Source organism: Heptranchias perlo, chromosome 11, assembly GCF_035084215.1.
Source record: "Heptranchias perlo isolate sHepPer1 chromosome 11, sHepPer1.hap1, whole genome shotgun sequence".
NCBI lineage: Eukaryota > Metazoa > Chordata > Chondrichthyes > Hexanchiformes > Hexanchidae > Heptranchias > Heptranchias perlo.
In genome coordinates, this window is record NC_090335.1 from 64148200 (window position 1) to 64164652 (window position 16453).

Consider the following 16453-nt stretch of genomic DNA (forward strand, 5'->3'; position numbering starts at 1 on the left):
GAAAAAATACTGGCCCTGTGGAACACACAACAAAATGGTAAACCCAATCCATATAATGGATTTTTTAAAACCATATTTTCTGCTTGGGTTTAATGTACATTTGAAACAATACAGCACAATGAGAATAAATTGGAAATTCATGATCTCCCAATACACAGGGAAAAGTTGTCCAATTTTAGAAATGTTCTCATGAGGAGTTGTCAAGTGCAATCCAGGCACTCCAACAAAGAGTGAGGAAAAACTACAGGCCCCTATGCTTCCTCACGCTTTATGGTTTCCTTTTTACAGCCACACTAACAGAATTGTACGAGTCTCCAAATGACACTCTCTGCCAGGGAAGATGCGTGGCATAAATAGATTTCAAGAGGAAAGAACAGTAAATAATTGAGAGCAAAATGTAAACATACTATAGTTGATTACAACTGGAAGCTGGATCATAGAATCATAGAAAATTTACAGCACAGAAGGAGGCCATTCGGCCATCGTGTCCGTGCCAGCTGAGAAATGAGCCACCCAACCTAATCCCACTTTCCCACATTTGGTCCATAGCCCTGCAGGTCATGGCTCTTCAGGTGCACATCCAAGTATTTTTTTAAATGAGTTGACGGTATTGATAAAGCTAGCACAAGGCTTTGAGAAATTAGGTTAACAATCTTAGTGATGCACAACTGTTCCAAAAAGAATGATCAAAACTTTACATTTAACTGAAACTTTTTCAGTATTGGCAATACAATTTCAAATTGCACTTTGTCAGTCAAAGTCTTTGAATCAACTTTGTAAACTTCAGAAATTATTCTGATCTTTAATGCTGAGAAATGAACAGCCTTTTTTCTCTAAAAATCACAAGATTCGTACTGAAACATTGATTAGCGCAGCATTTTAAAACCTCTAGTATACTTAAAATATTCATTTAGAATTTTGATTCTTGTGTTCCACATACCTTTTCATAAATATTCTGACAGCATTTATGTGGCTCTATCTTAAAACTCAATCTGAAACCCATTTCTCTATATGTCAAAGTTTAGTTATCACAAAGATTTTTTTTACAATACGACTTGAATATTTTTTTCACAATGTAGTTAGAGATACAAGATATAAGGACAATAATTACATCTAAATGTGCATGCATACACCTGAGTTCTTAGCACACTCCAAATTGTCTGATCACAATGTTGATTGCTAACTCAAATCATTGCTTTTATAAAATCCAATTTACATACACTTACTTCCCAGTTCATTAATACTCAAACAGCATGCGACCTAAGCAATAAATCTTACTGTACAGTAGTTTATTCGCCAAGACTCACCAGGTTATATTGTCAGTTGCATCATCATGATTAATGACCACAATTCTAATCTAACCTAATCTCAAGGTGGTTACTCTTTTAGTTCAAGAATTCATTACGTTTAATACAATGCTAAATTTCAGATTTCGCTGAATGCAACTAACATCTCTAAAACCCTTTTCCAGATGACAACCACGTTCAAATTTCAGTGCTAAACAAATATGATCGGAGATGCTACTCATTGATTGTATTTAATTAACCGCCGGGACCAGACATTTTTAGACTTGGAGAGTTCAATTTTTTTTTTAAATATTCGAATGGCCGCAGAACCCACCACGACTTTAGAAACCAACAAATCCTGTAATGCTGTTCTGTAGTATTCATTTACTCCTCATTCTCAATTAGCTCAAACGAAACAGCATGCTTTGGATTTTCTCATTTCTGCATTAAATGCTGCTCGATACACTTAATAAAAACTGCAAAAGAGATCTACAACCATTTACGTTTGCATATACTGCTCTTCACGTTTGCAAAAAAAAAATCAAGCAACGAAATATATAAAAAAAATACTCGTTACATCAAGCAACAGCAACATAAAAAAAAAACCAGACTGCCCGCTCCTTATAATGGTCCAAAAACATTTGTATCGGATTACACTTAATATCCTCTTCTCCCTGGGCCCAATCCACTCTGCGCCAGAGGAGCTGGAAACGGGAAAAGGAGGGAAAGAGAAACAGAGAAAGTCTAAATTATCCTTGATCCCACCACGTTTTACATTGCAATCACCCCATAGTCCAAGTGACACCAGGCAATTCAAACAAAAAAAATCACCACCACAATAACATTCAATAAATAACCTCATCCCCCTCCCCAAGTCCTTTCCCCTCCTTCACAGCAATGATAACTGACTCACCCTTACTTTTAAAACACACAAAAATCTAAGAGAACTGCATATATATATATACACACACATACACTTAAGGCTGAGCACAAATGAGTTACAAAAAAAATCCTTGCATCAAGCAGTCCTAAAAATAAGAGGCAGTAATCCCCTGGCTGCAAACAGAGCCATTGCAGCGCTGGGAGGAGAGCCGCTTACCTCATCTCGGAAGGGCTGGCGGAGTGCCGCTCCTCGGCGGCGGCTGCTGCTTGCTATCTCCCCGTGTCCTTTTGAGGCGAGGTGACTTCTCGATCTGCCGTTAATAAACGGTGTGAGACCAGAGCGTGTGGGGAGAACCAGGAGGAGCCGCCCCTCTCCGCCCGTTGCCTAGTGTCTGAAGGTAACGCTCTCACACTGCTTTCTCCTCCCTCTCCCCCCCCCGCCACTGCCGTTACCCAAAAGGCCTCCCCCTGCGTTACTCGACGCTCACCGCTCAACCTAACCCGACCACGGAAACGACGAACGCCTCACTCTCTGATTGACAAGCAATTCGCCTATCGGAATGCCGGTTGCCGCCCACCTCCGCGTGAAGGTGACCAATAGCAACGACGAGGGTGGCGACCGCCTCTTTTGTCAGGTTTGGTTGACTCGATGCTCCGCCTCCCTCCCGTGAATTGCGGTACTTTCCGTTCAACTTAACTTTATTTTAACTAGCGGAAACGGGAGCGACCCCTTTTGATTGACAGTCACTTTGACCATAGAAAGACGTCTCGCAATTGAGATTAACGAATTGAGCGTCAGCAGAAGGGCGGTGTTTTTTTGAGACATGCTGTCAGGTTAGGTTGGCTCAGTGACCATGGCGACGCTCAGGCTGTACTTGGCGTATAGATTATAAATGAAGGGAGCCATTTAATTTTGCTTTATCTACCCCTCCGCTTTATGAAATCCTGCCATAGCGAGTAACTAATAATGTTTTACTTTATTTAGATTTACAGTATTTTTATTTTCGAGATTAAAGAGAGTGGATGGAGTAAACTCAGTGTTAATCACGGTAGTAAGTATGTTATTTCCTGATCCTGTTCTTTTTTCCAATGTATAAAGTATTCTGGTCATTTATTTGTTTGAAATTATTAATTATTGTTGCCAAGTAAAGTACTCCATAACATTTTATGCTGGTATTTAATTGCCAATGAAGGAAAAATTAATGGGCCTACCTCTGCTCCATATATTTCTAATGGTTTACCCCTGCCCTTCACTTTCAAGATAAATGCTGTACACTCCATACCATAATCTAGGATTTATGAGTTAGTCTGTACGTGAAGATTATTCTGCATGGGTAGAATACCCACTCCTGTATCTAAACTGTTAGAATTAGGAATCAAATTTAAATTTCTTTTTAAAAACTGTTTAATTATTGAATTTTTGCAGGTGCTGATGAAAGCAAATAAAATGTCAGGATGTATACCTCTATTGGTGTGATTTACAAGGGGGTGGCATAGTTTTATTTAGCCATGATGAGGCTCCATCTGGAGTACTGTGTTCAGTATTCATTACCGTATTAAAGGAGACATGTGGAATTATTGGAGGGATTGTAGAGGAGAGGAGGGCTATGAGGCTGATTCATGAACTTAGAGATTTAAGTTGTGATGAAAGATTTTTACCCTGGGATGTTATTTTCTGAATAAGAGATTTGGGGTGGACTTTGATACCTTTAAGACCTTCATTGGTATGGAGAATTTAGATTCAAGAAAGTTATTCCGTTATTTATTGGATTTGAGGACTAGAGGACACAGAAAGACATCAACAGAAAATTGGAAGTTTACGCAGCTTTATTTTCGTGAGCTTGATCGAATTGTGGAACAGATTATCAGTGGAGTTGGTGGAACAGAAAGAAAGAAGAGAGAAAAACTTGCATTTATATAGTGCTTTTCACGACCTTACGACATTTCAAAGTGCTTTACGGCCAATGAAGTATTTTTGAAGTGTTGTAATGTAGGAAACACAATTTGCTCACAGCAGGGTTCCACAAACAGCAATGAGATAATAACTAAATAATATGTTTTTTAGCGATTGTTGGTTGAGGGATAAATATTAGCCAGGAGACCAAGGAGAACTCCAAGGATTTAAAATCATGAAGTTTTTAAGAAGGATGGGGGCTATTAGCCTAATCCTGTTATCAGCTGATGTTCAATATATCCCAATTGCTGCCCTGCCTGAAATCAGTGATGCCATTGGGGTTTTGCCAGAAATAAACTACATATATATCTTCCTATTTTGGAACAAATGTTTTAAGCATTTACCTACCCTACTAGCTCAGCTGGCTTGCTGCTTTGAACCTGATGGCTCTATTTGTGGACCCAACGTCCGATTTGCCCTTTTAAATTGCTGTTATAGGCAATAAAAATGACACCTATTATCATTGTACATGTACATCACAAAATGGTCTGTGATTGAGATTAATCTGCGCTCAACCTTGTGACTGGAGTGTAAGTGCACTAGCTCTGTTCTTAACCTTGGCAGTTACCCAGAAAAAACCATACTATAGTATAGGTACTAATATAAATTGGAATTAGGTGATAACCCAGTTAAATATCATAGTCACATAACAAACCTTCACAATACTATAGTCCAGTTTTAAACGGTGAGATGAAGCTACCTTCAGTTCATAATAATACAGCAGCTGTTTTAGTTTCAGGAGTCGTCAATTCATTGTAATCCTTCAATAGCAATTTTAATTTACAATGGTTTGTATGACAAATTGTCACAATGGTCACTGTTCAGGCTGCCTTTTTGTGCTTCTATCAAAGAATTATTTTATAATGTTGATTTGTTTCCTCAGTTTTGTTTCTCTTGTTAAAATGATGACTCATGGTAGTTCCATGGACACGAGCACCTCTGTACTCAACTTAAGTGTCCATTCTTCATATATGCCTCAACAGTCACTCTGGCTAATTATTCAACTGTGGGCGAAGCATCATATCCAAGCCCAATCTTGTTGTCACCTGATGTGTAGAGATTCCCACTTTCTAGCACAAAGTATCATGAGTAGAAACAGTGGGCTGAGGGCTGCGGTCTCCATTCATGATCCCACCCCCAGATGCAGCTGTACAAAAATTGTAGGCTCCCAGGCCACATCTAATCATCTTTTCTAAAGCATGAAATATAATAATTAGTGGTGAATGATAGATGCCGATAAGTTCCTAGCTGCCTCCCTTTGTAATATTTAGGAATTATGCAGCAATTCTGTAGAATACATTTCCTATTTAACCTCTAGTCGCAGAATACCCACCTGCTGCTGCACCATTTATAATTTTCTATTCCATATCCATATAACTTCTCTGAGTGAGACAGCTAATTCAATTGCAATTCCTGCTGCATTACCAGCACTTTGTGCTGTAGGTGTCCATCCACGAGGAATGAGGTTGACACTGTACTAACACATTACTGCCAGGAAAGAGGGGGCTGAAAACCGAAAGATAATAAAGCCCTTTCTGTGGGGTTTAAGTGGCTTCATTACCATTCAGTTTTCAGTTCTGAGGAAGGGTTTGGCACCCTGTCTTTTCTCTTTACAGAAGCCAACTGACCTGCTGTGTATTTCTAGAGTTTTCTGTGTTCTCTTTTTGTTTATTGCTTCTAGCTAGCTATCCTTTAGTATTATTATTAATTATTCATTAATGGGCATTTCTTGCCTGTGAATGCTGGCATAAGTGAATTTACTCTATCAAGCTTATTTCCCCTATACCTGTACTACATTAGTGATTTAAAAAGTTTTCCAAGTTGGCAACATCAGTTTTGAATCATGATAAACGCCTGAAAATTCTACATCCAGCGGGGACCAGTTGTTTTTGGGCCAATAAAGCAGAACTGGAAGCACTCATGGGGAAAACAAAGTCGTACTTGCCTAATAAAAATGTACGAGAGTGACTTCCGAGGTGATCTTTTAAAATTAATAAATAAATCTTCATATCAGATCCAGCTGTGCCCCTGCCATTACTCTTTTATACGGTGAAATCAATATGGGCAATGTTGCTATTGTACTAGAAAGCTCCAGGCTTCTGGATGGTATTATATTTTTTATAACTTACTATTGGTTGCACAGTACTGTGTTGACTTTTTTGTGTTTGGTCTAAAACTCAACATTACTTGTGTCTCCTCACCAATTTTTCTCTACTTTTATGTCCTCCTCTCCAATGTGGTGACTCATATTGGGTACAGTTCCACTGGTGACATCAACCCCCTTGGTGCCTCATCCAAGTAAATATATTCAAGGCTGAGATAAATACATTTTTGGACCCTAGGGGATATGAGGATCGGGCGGGAAAGTGGAGTTGAGGTCGAAGATCAGCCATGATCTTATTGAATGCCAGAGCGGGCTTGAGGGACCCTATGGCCTACTCCTTTTTTTTAATGTTCTTAAGACCTTTGTTCACGTGTCAGACTACACCATGCAACTTGGCAGGTAGTTTTACCATAGGAAGCATCACAGTCAGAGTCCTGTTGTCTTCCAGTATTATTATGTGCACTCTGCAGCTGAGTAATAATGAACAAGAATGCTGGCTGATTTACTTTGCCCGCAATGCCCTAGCTGAGATCAGTTACCTCAGCATAGACGAAGAATTGAATCTGAGCCTGTAATGGCTTGTAGATGACTCATTATCAAACCACATGGAGCACAACAATACACTTTTAAAAACATGCTTAAACTTCTCCAGGGTCCCTAATGGTTATGTAGCTAAATGCCACAGAGACAGTTTCATGAGAACCAGGAAGATACCAGATTTTATCATCGATCTATGCCATGTCTTGACATTCAACAGCATTACCATCACTGAATCCCCCACCATCAACATCCTGGGGGTCACCATTGACCAGAAACTTAACTGGACCAGCCACATAAATACTGTGGCGACAAGAGCAGGTCAGAGACTGGGTATTCTACGGCAGGTGACTCACCTCCTGACTCCCCAAAGCCCTTCCACCATCTACAAGGCACAAGTCCGGAGTGTGATGGAATACTCTCCACTTGCCTGGATGAGTGCAGCTCCAACAACACTCAAGAAGCTCGACACCATCCAGGATAAAGCAGCCCGCTTGATTGGCACTCCATCCACTACCTTAAACATTCACTCCCTTCTCCACCGTCGCATCGTGGCTGCAGTGTGTACCATCCACAGGATGCACTGCAGCAATTCGCCAAGGCTTCCTTGACAGCACATCCCAAACCTGCGACCTCTACCACCTGGAAGGACAAAGCCAGCAGGCACATGAGAACAACACCACCTGCACGTTCCCCTCCAAGTCACATACCATCGCAACTTGGAAATATAAGGCTGTTTCTTCATCGTTGCTGGGTCAAAATCCTGGAACTCCCTACCCAACAGCACTGTGGGAGAACCTTCACCACACAGACTGCAGCGGTTCAAGACTGCGGCTCACCACCACCTTCTCAAAGGCATTTAGGGATGGGCAATAAATGCTGGCCTTGCCAGCGACGCCCACATCCCATGAATGAATTTTTAAAAAATGTTAGCTGATCTTAATTACAGTGGGCTGCAAAAATTTATTTCAATATTGCTTGGTTTGAAGTAGAAAAGTGTTGCATCTCCTGAGCACTATCTGGACCTTTTCTGGAATTATGTGTGATGATATTGGGCTCAGCTGTGATCAACAGTAGCAATATCATGAATTCCATGTGGAGCAGAATGAGAGAGTGAACCTAAAGTCATATTCTACAAACTACACACCTTTCTGGGAGATGAATGTTAGAAGGAGTATGAATGCTACACTCGTTCTGGTCATTCCTCTACTCCTAGGCCTTCTGGACAACAAACATGGATATTACAGTAGCCATGACCTCCTTAATCATGTCCTAATTATATGCTTACTGGCTTGGTAACAGAAGGATAGAGGACCCACTTAGCACATAGGCTAACAAACCTTACTCTACTTGCAGCAGGAAGATACAACTGAATTCTCATGCAACAAGGCCACCCCACAATAAACATATGAATGAGATTATTGGCTCGATGCCAATCTGAACTGGTAATGTCTGGACTCTACATTGAGCTGGATAAATAACAAGAAACCTAACTACCTTACTGGAGAGTCATTCGGCATAACCTTCTACAAATAGCATGAGTGATAGGGTCCCCATGACTCCAGGCTTTAGGCTACAAAAAATGCCTTGACCCCAAGGCATGGTGTTATTTGAATGTATACATTTGTCTCAAATTTTCAATGTGTATAGTCTACTCCTGATAATTTGAATGTTTTTTGTGCAAAAAATTTGAATTATCTAATATTTTGAATTATGCAATATAAATAATACAACATTGTTGGAATTTAGTGCTTAAAATTGAATTATCAGATAATTTGAATTTAACTTCAAATTGAGAGTAGACTGTATCCTTGCCTGCCTTGTGAATATGACTTTCAACTGTTAAATTAAAATTTTGTACTTTGTGTCCTGTTTGCAAGAAAGGTATGTAATTTAATATATAATTTTGTTTTTAAAGATCAAGATGAAGGGGCTGTATTGCCAGTTGGCTGAATCTAATGAAGTCATAAAGTTTGTGTTTCAAGACAAGGTTAGTACCATACTTGGAAATTAGGTTAAGCAAGCACATAAGGAATTGTTGTCCTGGTGTGATTACATCGGAACAGGGGTAGGGCATTTAGTCCCAAGAGCCTGTTCTGCCGTTCTATTGGATGAAGGCAGTAATTGATTCAAGATGTCAGAAAATGTGAGAGCAATGCTTGTGTGGTTTAGAACTGTCACCCACACCCAAAGGTTACACTCCTGCACAGTGGACATCAATGCGCACAACAGCTGCCTGCATGCTCCATTTTAATGCACATTTGTACAGAAGAAACAAAGATTGATATTACTGTGAGTTTAATGAAAAATATGTTTTGGTTGTTTACTGAAAAATTCTATGCCCAGTATATCTATATTTGCATAATTAAAAGTCTTGCAGCAGTGTAGGTTTATCTTGTTGCAACTATAACGTGTTGCATCACAAAGATGTCGGACTTCAGGGGATCACGTGTCCATAGGACAAAAATCAGTGATTTACTGTTCAAATATCTGATTGACTAAACATGAAATGATTTAAAACTCAGTTTAATTCAGTTGGTAACGAGGGACAAGTATCTTTTACTACAACAACGAGCACTTTTAACGTAGTAAAACGCCCCAAGGCACTTCAGTCGTGTAATCAGACAAAAATTGACAGAGCCAAAGAAGGAGCTATTAGGACAGGTGACTAAAAGCTTCGTCAAAGAGGTAGGTTTTAAGGAATGTCTTCAAGGAGGCGACAGGTTTAGGGAGGGAATTCCAGAGCTCAGAGCCTAGGTGGCTGAAGGCAAGGCTGACTGTGGTAGGGCAAAGGAAGTGGGGGATGCACAAGAAGCCAGAGTTGGAGAAACAGAGTTCTCCGAGGTTTGTAGGGCTGGAGGAGGTTACAGAGATGGGGAGGAGCAACTAAGATGCTGTTGGTGTGCAAAAGATGAATACTGATAAGAACCTCAATAATTGGGGAGTACTTATGCTTGAATTAGATTTGCACATTCACGTGTTTTGGTTACATCAGCAAATCTGGATCATTAGGCCGAATTTGAAGTGAATTAGTCTGTAGGAATACTGTGCTTGGATCAGTATCCATTTATCTGGAACCAATAATACTTTGTAATGATAACCAGGAGCCATATAAATTGGGTCAGGTAATTTGGCTCCTGTTTGCCACCATAAATGCAGTGAACATGCCCCATTCAGAATACACACTTATTGTGAATTCGTGAAGTCAGAGGTCCATTCTAGTATAAATTCTGCTGCATTACAAACCCACATCTGTGTTAACAAAAGAATATGGCTGGCCAACAAGCCCTCCCAATTGTCCCAGCCATCCTGGAGACAGTTTCAGTACGACCACCATGAGTATGGTTCCTTCTCCTGTAGTTGGAACAAGGAGCTAAATGATGAATAAAAAGTTTGAATATGCCAGCACAGTGTGTAAGTGCATCCTTGTGCCATTTTTTTTCTTTTAAGCCCCCTTATTTGAATTATGCCAAAAGGAATCAGGCCCAAGGCAAGTCCAATTACAATAACTCAAGCAAAATACTGTGGATGCTGGAAATCTGAAATAAAAGCAGAAAATGCTGGAAAACACTCAGCCAGTCAGGCAGCATCTGTGGAGAGAGAGAAACAGAGTTCACATTTCAGGTCTGAAATATCAACTGTTTAACTGTTTCTCTCTCACAGATGCTGCCTGACCTGCTGAGGGCTTTCCAGCATTTTCTGTTCTTATTTTACTATACCTCAAGAGTAGTTAGGACAGAATTTGGAGTACAGGGAACAGGAGGCTTTTCTTCCTCCAACTCCATGGTGGTGGTGTTGGTGAAATCACCCTGCCTTATAAACTGGGTGGTTTCACCAAGAGGCACATGGGTGCATCAGCGAGGCACAAACAAGATAGTCAGTAAAAGGCTAAACAATGCCAATGCCTTATTAATAGGCACATGGTTAACAAAACATTTGTCTTTATTTTTTAGGAATCTCCTCGTAGTGTACGTGACCATTATGTCAAATTACAGGTCAAAGTTTGTGCTTTCAGTCCTGTGAATACAAAGGTAAATCTACTTCAATATGTGCATATATGCAATTAGGTATATAAGATGAATGTAAGATGTATGGTCATATTGGAGCAGGCTGTATTTTGTTCAAATGTGGTTTTCTGTTGCATTTTATCATTTACTTTTTTTCCACTCTGTTCCTTTATTTTTACACAATCACAGTTTCCATAAGGCTTTTATTTATCAATTTGCTTCTCTTTAAGTTTTTGTTATCTCCCCATTAATATTTTGAACTTGCCTTCACATCACACCAGTCAAAAGGACAGACTGGAAACTGGGGACATCTAGTCCCGCCAACATATGTGAGCGCAGCCTTCAGTAAATAGCTTTCCAATTCCTCCCTACTCACTTTGGGAAACTAACAGGGTACCACTCTGCACCATTCACCTTAACATGACTCATAACTCACCAGGAAGGGCATTGTGGATTTGATCTCCCTCTGGTACATGAGATTGGAACTCCAATACATGGAGATGCCCTCCCACCCTTGATTATTTTCTTTATTTCCCCCTAAAATAACATTCTAGCCCTCTGTCTTATTGACACTTCTTTTATGCATTTAGTTCCTTAGTTTTGGAATGAAAAATAATGAAACAATTTCAAGGTTATCAGCAAAGTCATAGGGAGCCAAGAGCAGCTACTGCCTGGGTGATGGCTTCTTATGAAGGGTACAAGCATTCCAACTCTGTGAAATGAACGAATGCCTTCAGGATGCTCACAAGATTGTTTCAAGACTCTCCTTGCCATCAGTTTAAGATGGAGAAAGAATTGCCAGAGGCCAGGTGTTAGACCAATGATCCAACGGAACTGAGAGCTCTGCTGGAAGGAGTTGGGGTGGAGCGGGGGTTGCACAGAAGCTACTGGAAGAGCCATGTGAAAGATAATTAAGTGTCTTCTTTCTGCACTAGAGTTTCATTGTAAGGGCCTGTGCTCTGTTATGTCTGTTTCTTACTGGCCTTATTTTTGATACTATTTAGGTAGCCAGCTTGCCTACAATATGTTGCAGTGTCCAAAATGACCATCTTTGAGATGTTCAGTGTTGTATGCAACCAAATTAATATTTATTTTCCTAAATATGGAACAATATTTTAAAATCAAGCCATAATTACACTCATTCTAAAGTGACTAATTTAATATTGATAAATGCCCACTTTTATTGTATTAATGAATTGTGTGAATTTAATGAGCCAATTTGTGGGGGTAAAAAAACTCACCAAGATTGGAACATTCGACAATGCATTGACTGATTTCTCAAAAAAATGATTGCTATAATATTTTTTTTAGATTTTATTCAGGTGGCAGACATTGGTGTTTAGGATTTCAAGATTCATTTAGACACCAGATATTGCAGAATCCATAATTGGTCATTTTGTAAAGATAAACAGACACATGGAATGGCAACCTTAATGTTGGATCCATTTGACATCAAGACCAAAACTTCAGTTTATACCAGTCATTTGAACCCCAAGATGACATAACTGCATTGAAATTAGTTCTGTGTGTCATTTAAAGCAAAACATAATAATATATACCAAAGAGTTTATGGGAATGATATTCTGCTTGGGTCTTTTATTGCCAGCAGCAGTTATCATGGTAGTGCTTAACAGTAAGAATGCTGTTGAGTTCTAATGCTGTCCATTGTGAAAGATTAACAGTTGTGATGTAATTGCTGCAAGATTACTCAGCAATAATCAACAGTTAATCATGGAGGAAATAACACAGCCTTGTCATGATAGAAAAGGTCAACAACAAATCAGTTTCATCCAAACAGACTAGATCATCGATTCTCTTGTTTTGTTGAACTATAGGAGTTTACAGCACAGAAGGAGGCCATTTAGCCTAATGTGTCTGTGCCGATGCTTTGTTGAAAGGAATACAAAGCTAATCCCACTGCCATGTTCTTTCTCCATAACTCTGCACCTTCCTTCACTTCGAATATTTATCTCGTTTTCCCTCAAAAGATGCAATGTTCTCTCAACCACTCCATGCTCCAACAATCTTCTGTGTAAAGAAATTTATATTACCCTCTTTCCTCACTCTTAGTGATAATTTTAAATTGATGACTCTTCACCACTGACTTCCCAACCGGAGGAAATAGTTTTCTCTATTCATTCTATCAAAACTCTTCATAATTGTAAAAACCTCTTAAATCTCTTTTTAGTCTTCTCATATAGACAGGTTAAGTGAGTGGGCAAGAAGGTGGCAGATGGAGTATAATGTGGGTAAATGCGAGGTTATTCACTTTGGTCGGAAGAATAGAAATACAGAATATTTTTTTAAATGGTGAGAAACTATTAAATGTTAGTGTTCAGAGAGACTTGGGTGTCCTCGTACAAGAAACACAAAAAATTAGTATGCAGCTACAGCAGGCAATTAGGAAAGCAAATGGCTTGTTGGCCTTTATTGCAAGGGGGTTGGAGTACAAGAGTAAGGAAGTCTTACTACAGTTGTACAGGGATTTGGTGAGACCTCACCTGGAGTACTGCGTACAGTTTTGGTCTCCTTATCTAAGGAACGATATACATGCCTTAGAGGCGGTGCAGCAAAAGTTCACTAGATTAATTCCTGGAATGAGAGGGTTGTCCAATGAGGAGAGATTGACTAGAATGGGCCTATACCCTCTGGAGTTTAGAAGAATGAGCGGTGATCTCATTGAAACATATAAGATTCTGAGGGGGCTTGACAGGGTAGATGCTGAGAGATTGTTTCCCCTGGCTAGAGAGTCTAGAACTAGAGGGCATAATCACAGGATATGGGGTCGGCCATTCAAGACTGAGATGAGGAGGAATTTCTTCGCACAGAGGGTTGTGAATCTTTGGAATTCTCTACCTCATGGGGCTGTGGATGCAGAGTCATTGAATATATTCAGGGCTGAAATGGATAGATTTTTGGACTCTAGGGGAATCGAGGGATATGGGGATCGGACGGGAAAATGGAGTTGAGATCAAAGATCAGCCATGATCTGATTGAATGGTGGAGCAGGCTCGAGGGGCCATAAGGCCTACTTCTGCTCCTATTTCTTACGTTATATATTCCTTTATATGTTCCAATGTTGACTGTTAGATAGTAAAACCAGAGAAGTTTGCAGAATCTCAGAACATTTCTTCACCTTCCCTATTCTTCAAATAAGCTTAAGTTCCCAGTCCAGCAACGTCTCGATTTTTAAAAAATTCTCATCCTTGTTTTCAAATCTCTCCATGGCCTCGCCCCCTCCCTATGTCTGTAACCTCCTACAGCCCTCCGAGATCTCTGCGCTCCTCCAATTCTGGCCTCTTGTGCATCCCTGATTTTCGGCGCTCTACCATTGGTGGCTAGGCCTTCAGCTACCTAGGCCCTAAGCTCTGAAATTCCCTCTCTAAACCTCTCTGCCTCTCCACCTCTCTCTCCTCCTTTAAGATGCTCCTTACCTGTCCAAATATCACCATATGTGACTTGGTGTCAAATTTTGTTTGGTAACACTCCTGTGAAGTGCCTGGGGATGTTTTACTACGCTAAAGGCGCTATAAAAATGCAAGTTGTTCTTGTAAAATGCAAACTACCCAGAAAGAAATACCACAGAAAGAAACCATGGTTAAAATAACAGAAAATATATTCATGTTTGTTTTTTAAGACGATGTATAAAAATTGGATCAGGTGCTTTTAGCAAATTTGACAAAACTGTAAAATATTCTTGGTTTTTGGCACAACAGTTTCTGCGGTCTCTGTGGGGTTAATGGAAACCCTTAACAATAACTATGACTGTACATGCTTCAACATTACATTCTTTTTATATTTACATATGGTTAAACAATCAAAATGTCTGTATGGTTGCACGTGCTTTAGGAAGCGGATACTGAAATTCAAGCAGGTTTAACATAAGATCAAAATTCTTGGGTAAAGAAACAAGTCACAAGTGCACCTTTTCCCCAAAATCCAGAAGGAGAATATGGACCCCAACTAAGGGGGCCAGTGGCAGATGTGGGACCCCTGATTCCACAATCTAACTGAACTCCAAAGTCCAAGAAAAAAACAAATCAATTGCACCAACCCTTAAACCAGCATTGCTCTCAGCTCAAGCACAACCACACTTTAAAAAATCTTAATCCAACCATGTACTCCTCAAGCATGTGTAATCAACAATACAATGGCTTCATAAAAAATAAATATCTGAATGTAATTTCTTCAAAATACGGTTTCGAGGAAAGGAGGCATCAAATCCTGATCTGTTTCTTAGTCATTAAAAAGTTTGCTTTATATTTAGCTGCTGACTGAGCTAAAATTGAAGAAAGATTTCTTACCAATTGGAAGAGAAGTTGCTGGAGTGGTTCTTGAGGGTAAGTGTTTTTGGTTTGGTTTTAATGTAAAATGATGAAGTCCTTTATCCCCACCGTCTGGCCAAGGATTTATCCAGAAAATATTTTTGTGCATAGTTTTTTTTTTGCAAATCAAAATATTTATCATTATTTTTTGGTCAAGCAAAGAATATTACCGCTGAGAAACATTTTCATTTTTCCCAAAGGCTCCATTAGGAAAGACCGCCTCAGTGTGGAGATTAGCCATACAAACCATTTCCTTGATCTATGCAGAGTTAGCTAATCTCAGTTTGGTCAGTGGTAGGGGTGTACAGTTGACTTCAGCATCTCTCCGTTACGGAAGAGAAAGATCCGCTGTGGTTCCTGCTTCTGCTTACTGTCTAATCATACATGCTGGAAAGAGCTTGTGTATGGGCATCAGGTGAAGACTTGACGGTTACTCGGCACCTCTTTTCAGCCCCCAACTTGATTTTTTTTTCTGTACGCCTTCACTTGATGCTGTAATAGTCGATGAAGTCAGGATAACTTCTTGTTGTTATATTTAGGCATTTTGGAAGGTAAAGCTAATATTTAGTACATGTAATAAAGAGTCAACCAAATTGGTGTGGTACTGGAGTCACATATAGGCCAAACCATGTAAAGACAGCAGGTTTCCTTCCCCCAAAGGACCAGTTGGGTTTTTACAACAGTCCATCTGCTTCATGGTGATTTTTACTGATAACAGCCATTCATTTCCAGATTTCTTAAGCTGAATTCAAATTCTCAAATTGACATGCTAGGATTTGAACTGACCTCTGGATTATTAGTCCAGTAATTTAACCACTACACAACAGTAGCCCTCTTTCACATAGTCAGGGCAAAGAGACTGTGAGCTTGAAATGGGGGAGCAGGAGATTGGGAGCTAAAGAGGGAAATTAAAAGTGTGACTGAGCCAGGAGCAGATGAGTACCGTCCCTAAAGTGAACTACAGTACCATTCACCACAAGATCTCATGTACATCCTCTGTCCTGCCAATTTCAACATCCAAACAGTGACTTTTTTTTATTCGTTCATGGGATGTCAGCGTCGCTGGCGAGTCCAGCATTTATTGCCCATCCCTAATTGCCCTTGAGAAGGTGGTGGTGAGCCACCTTTTTGAACCGCTGCAGTCCGTGTGGTGAAGGTTCTCCCACAGTGCTGTTAGGAAGGGAGTTCCAGGATTTTGACCCAGCGACGATGAAGGAACGGCAATATATTTCCAAGTCGGGATGGTGTGTGACTTGGAGGGGAACGCGCAGTTGGTGTTGTTCCCATGTGCCTGCTGCTCTTGTCCTTCTAGGTGGTAGAGGTCGTGGGTTTGGGAGGTGCTGTCGAAGAAGCCTTGG

The 16453-nt window shown here is 40.0% G+C and overlaps 2 protein-coding genes across 8 annotated transcripts in view; one reads left to right on the forward strand and one right to left on the reverse strand.

The window, feature by feature from the left end:
• itsn1 (intersectin 1 (SH3 domain protein)) overlaps positions 1-2629 on the reverse strand; it is a 186724-nt gene extending 184095 nt beyond the window's left edge. Inside the window, exon 1 of one of the 2 annotated variants that reach the window (XM_067993251.1) lies at positions 2386-2629. The gene's annotated coding sequence lies outside the window, so the exon portion shown is untranslated. The remainder of the gene's footprint in view (positions 1-2385) is intronic. The other variant, XM_067993250.1, reaches the window with a different exon arrangement.
• Positions 2409-16453, forward strand: part of cryzl1 (crystallin, zeta (quinone reductase)-like 1) — a 55247-nt gene continuing 41202 nt past the window's right edge. For 4 of the 6 annotated variants that reach the window (XM_067993255.1, XM_067993252.1, XM_067993256.1 and 1 more), the window contains exons 1-4: positions 3007-3220; positions 8682-8753; positions 10717-10794; positions 15038-15110. In XM_067993255.1, coding sequence (XP_067849356.1) covers positions 8688-8753; positions 10717-10794; positions 15038-15110 — 217 coding nt within the window. In that variant the 5' untranslated portion in view covers positions 3007-3220; positions 8682-8687. Of the gene's footprint in view, positions 2567-3006; positions 3225-8681; positions 8754-10716; positions 10795-15037; positions 15111-16453 lie in introns of those variants that run through there. The other 2 variants (XM_067993254.1, XM_067993253.1) reach the window with 2 other exon arrangements.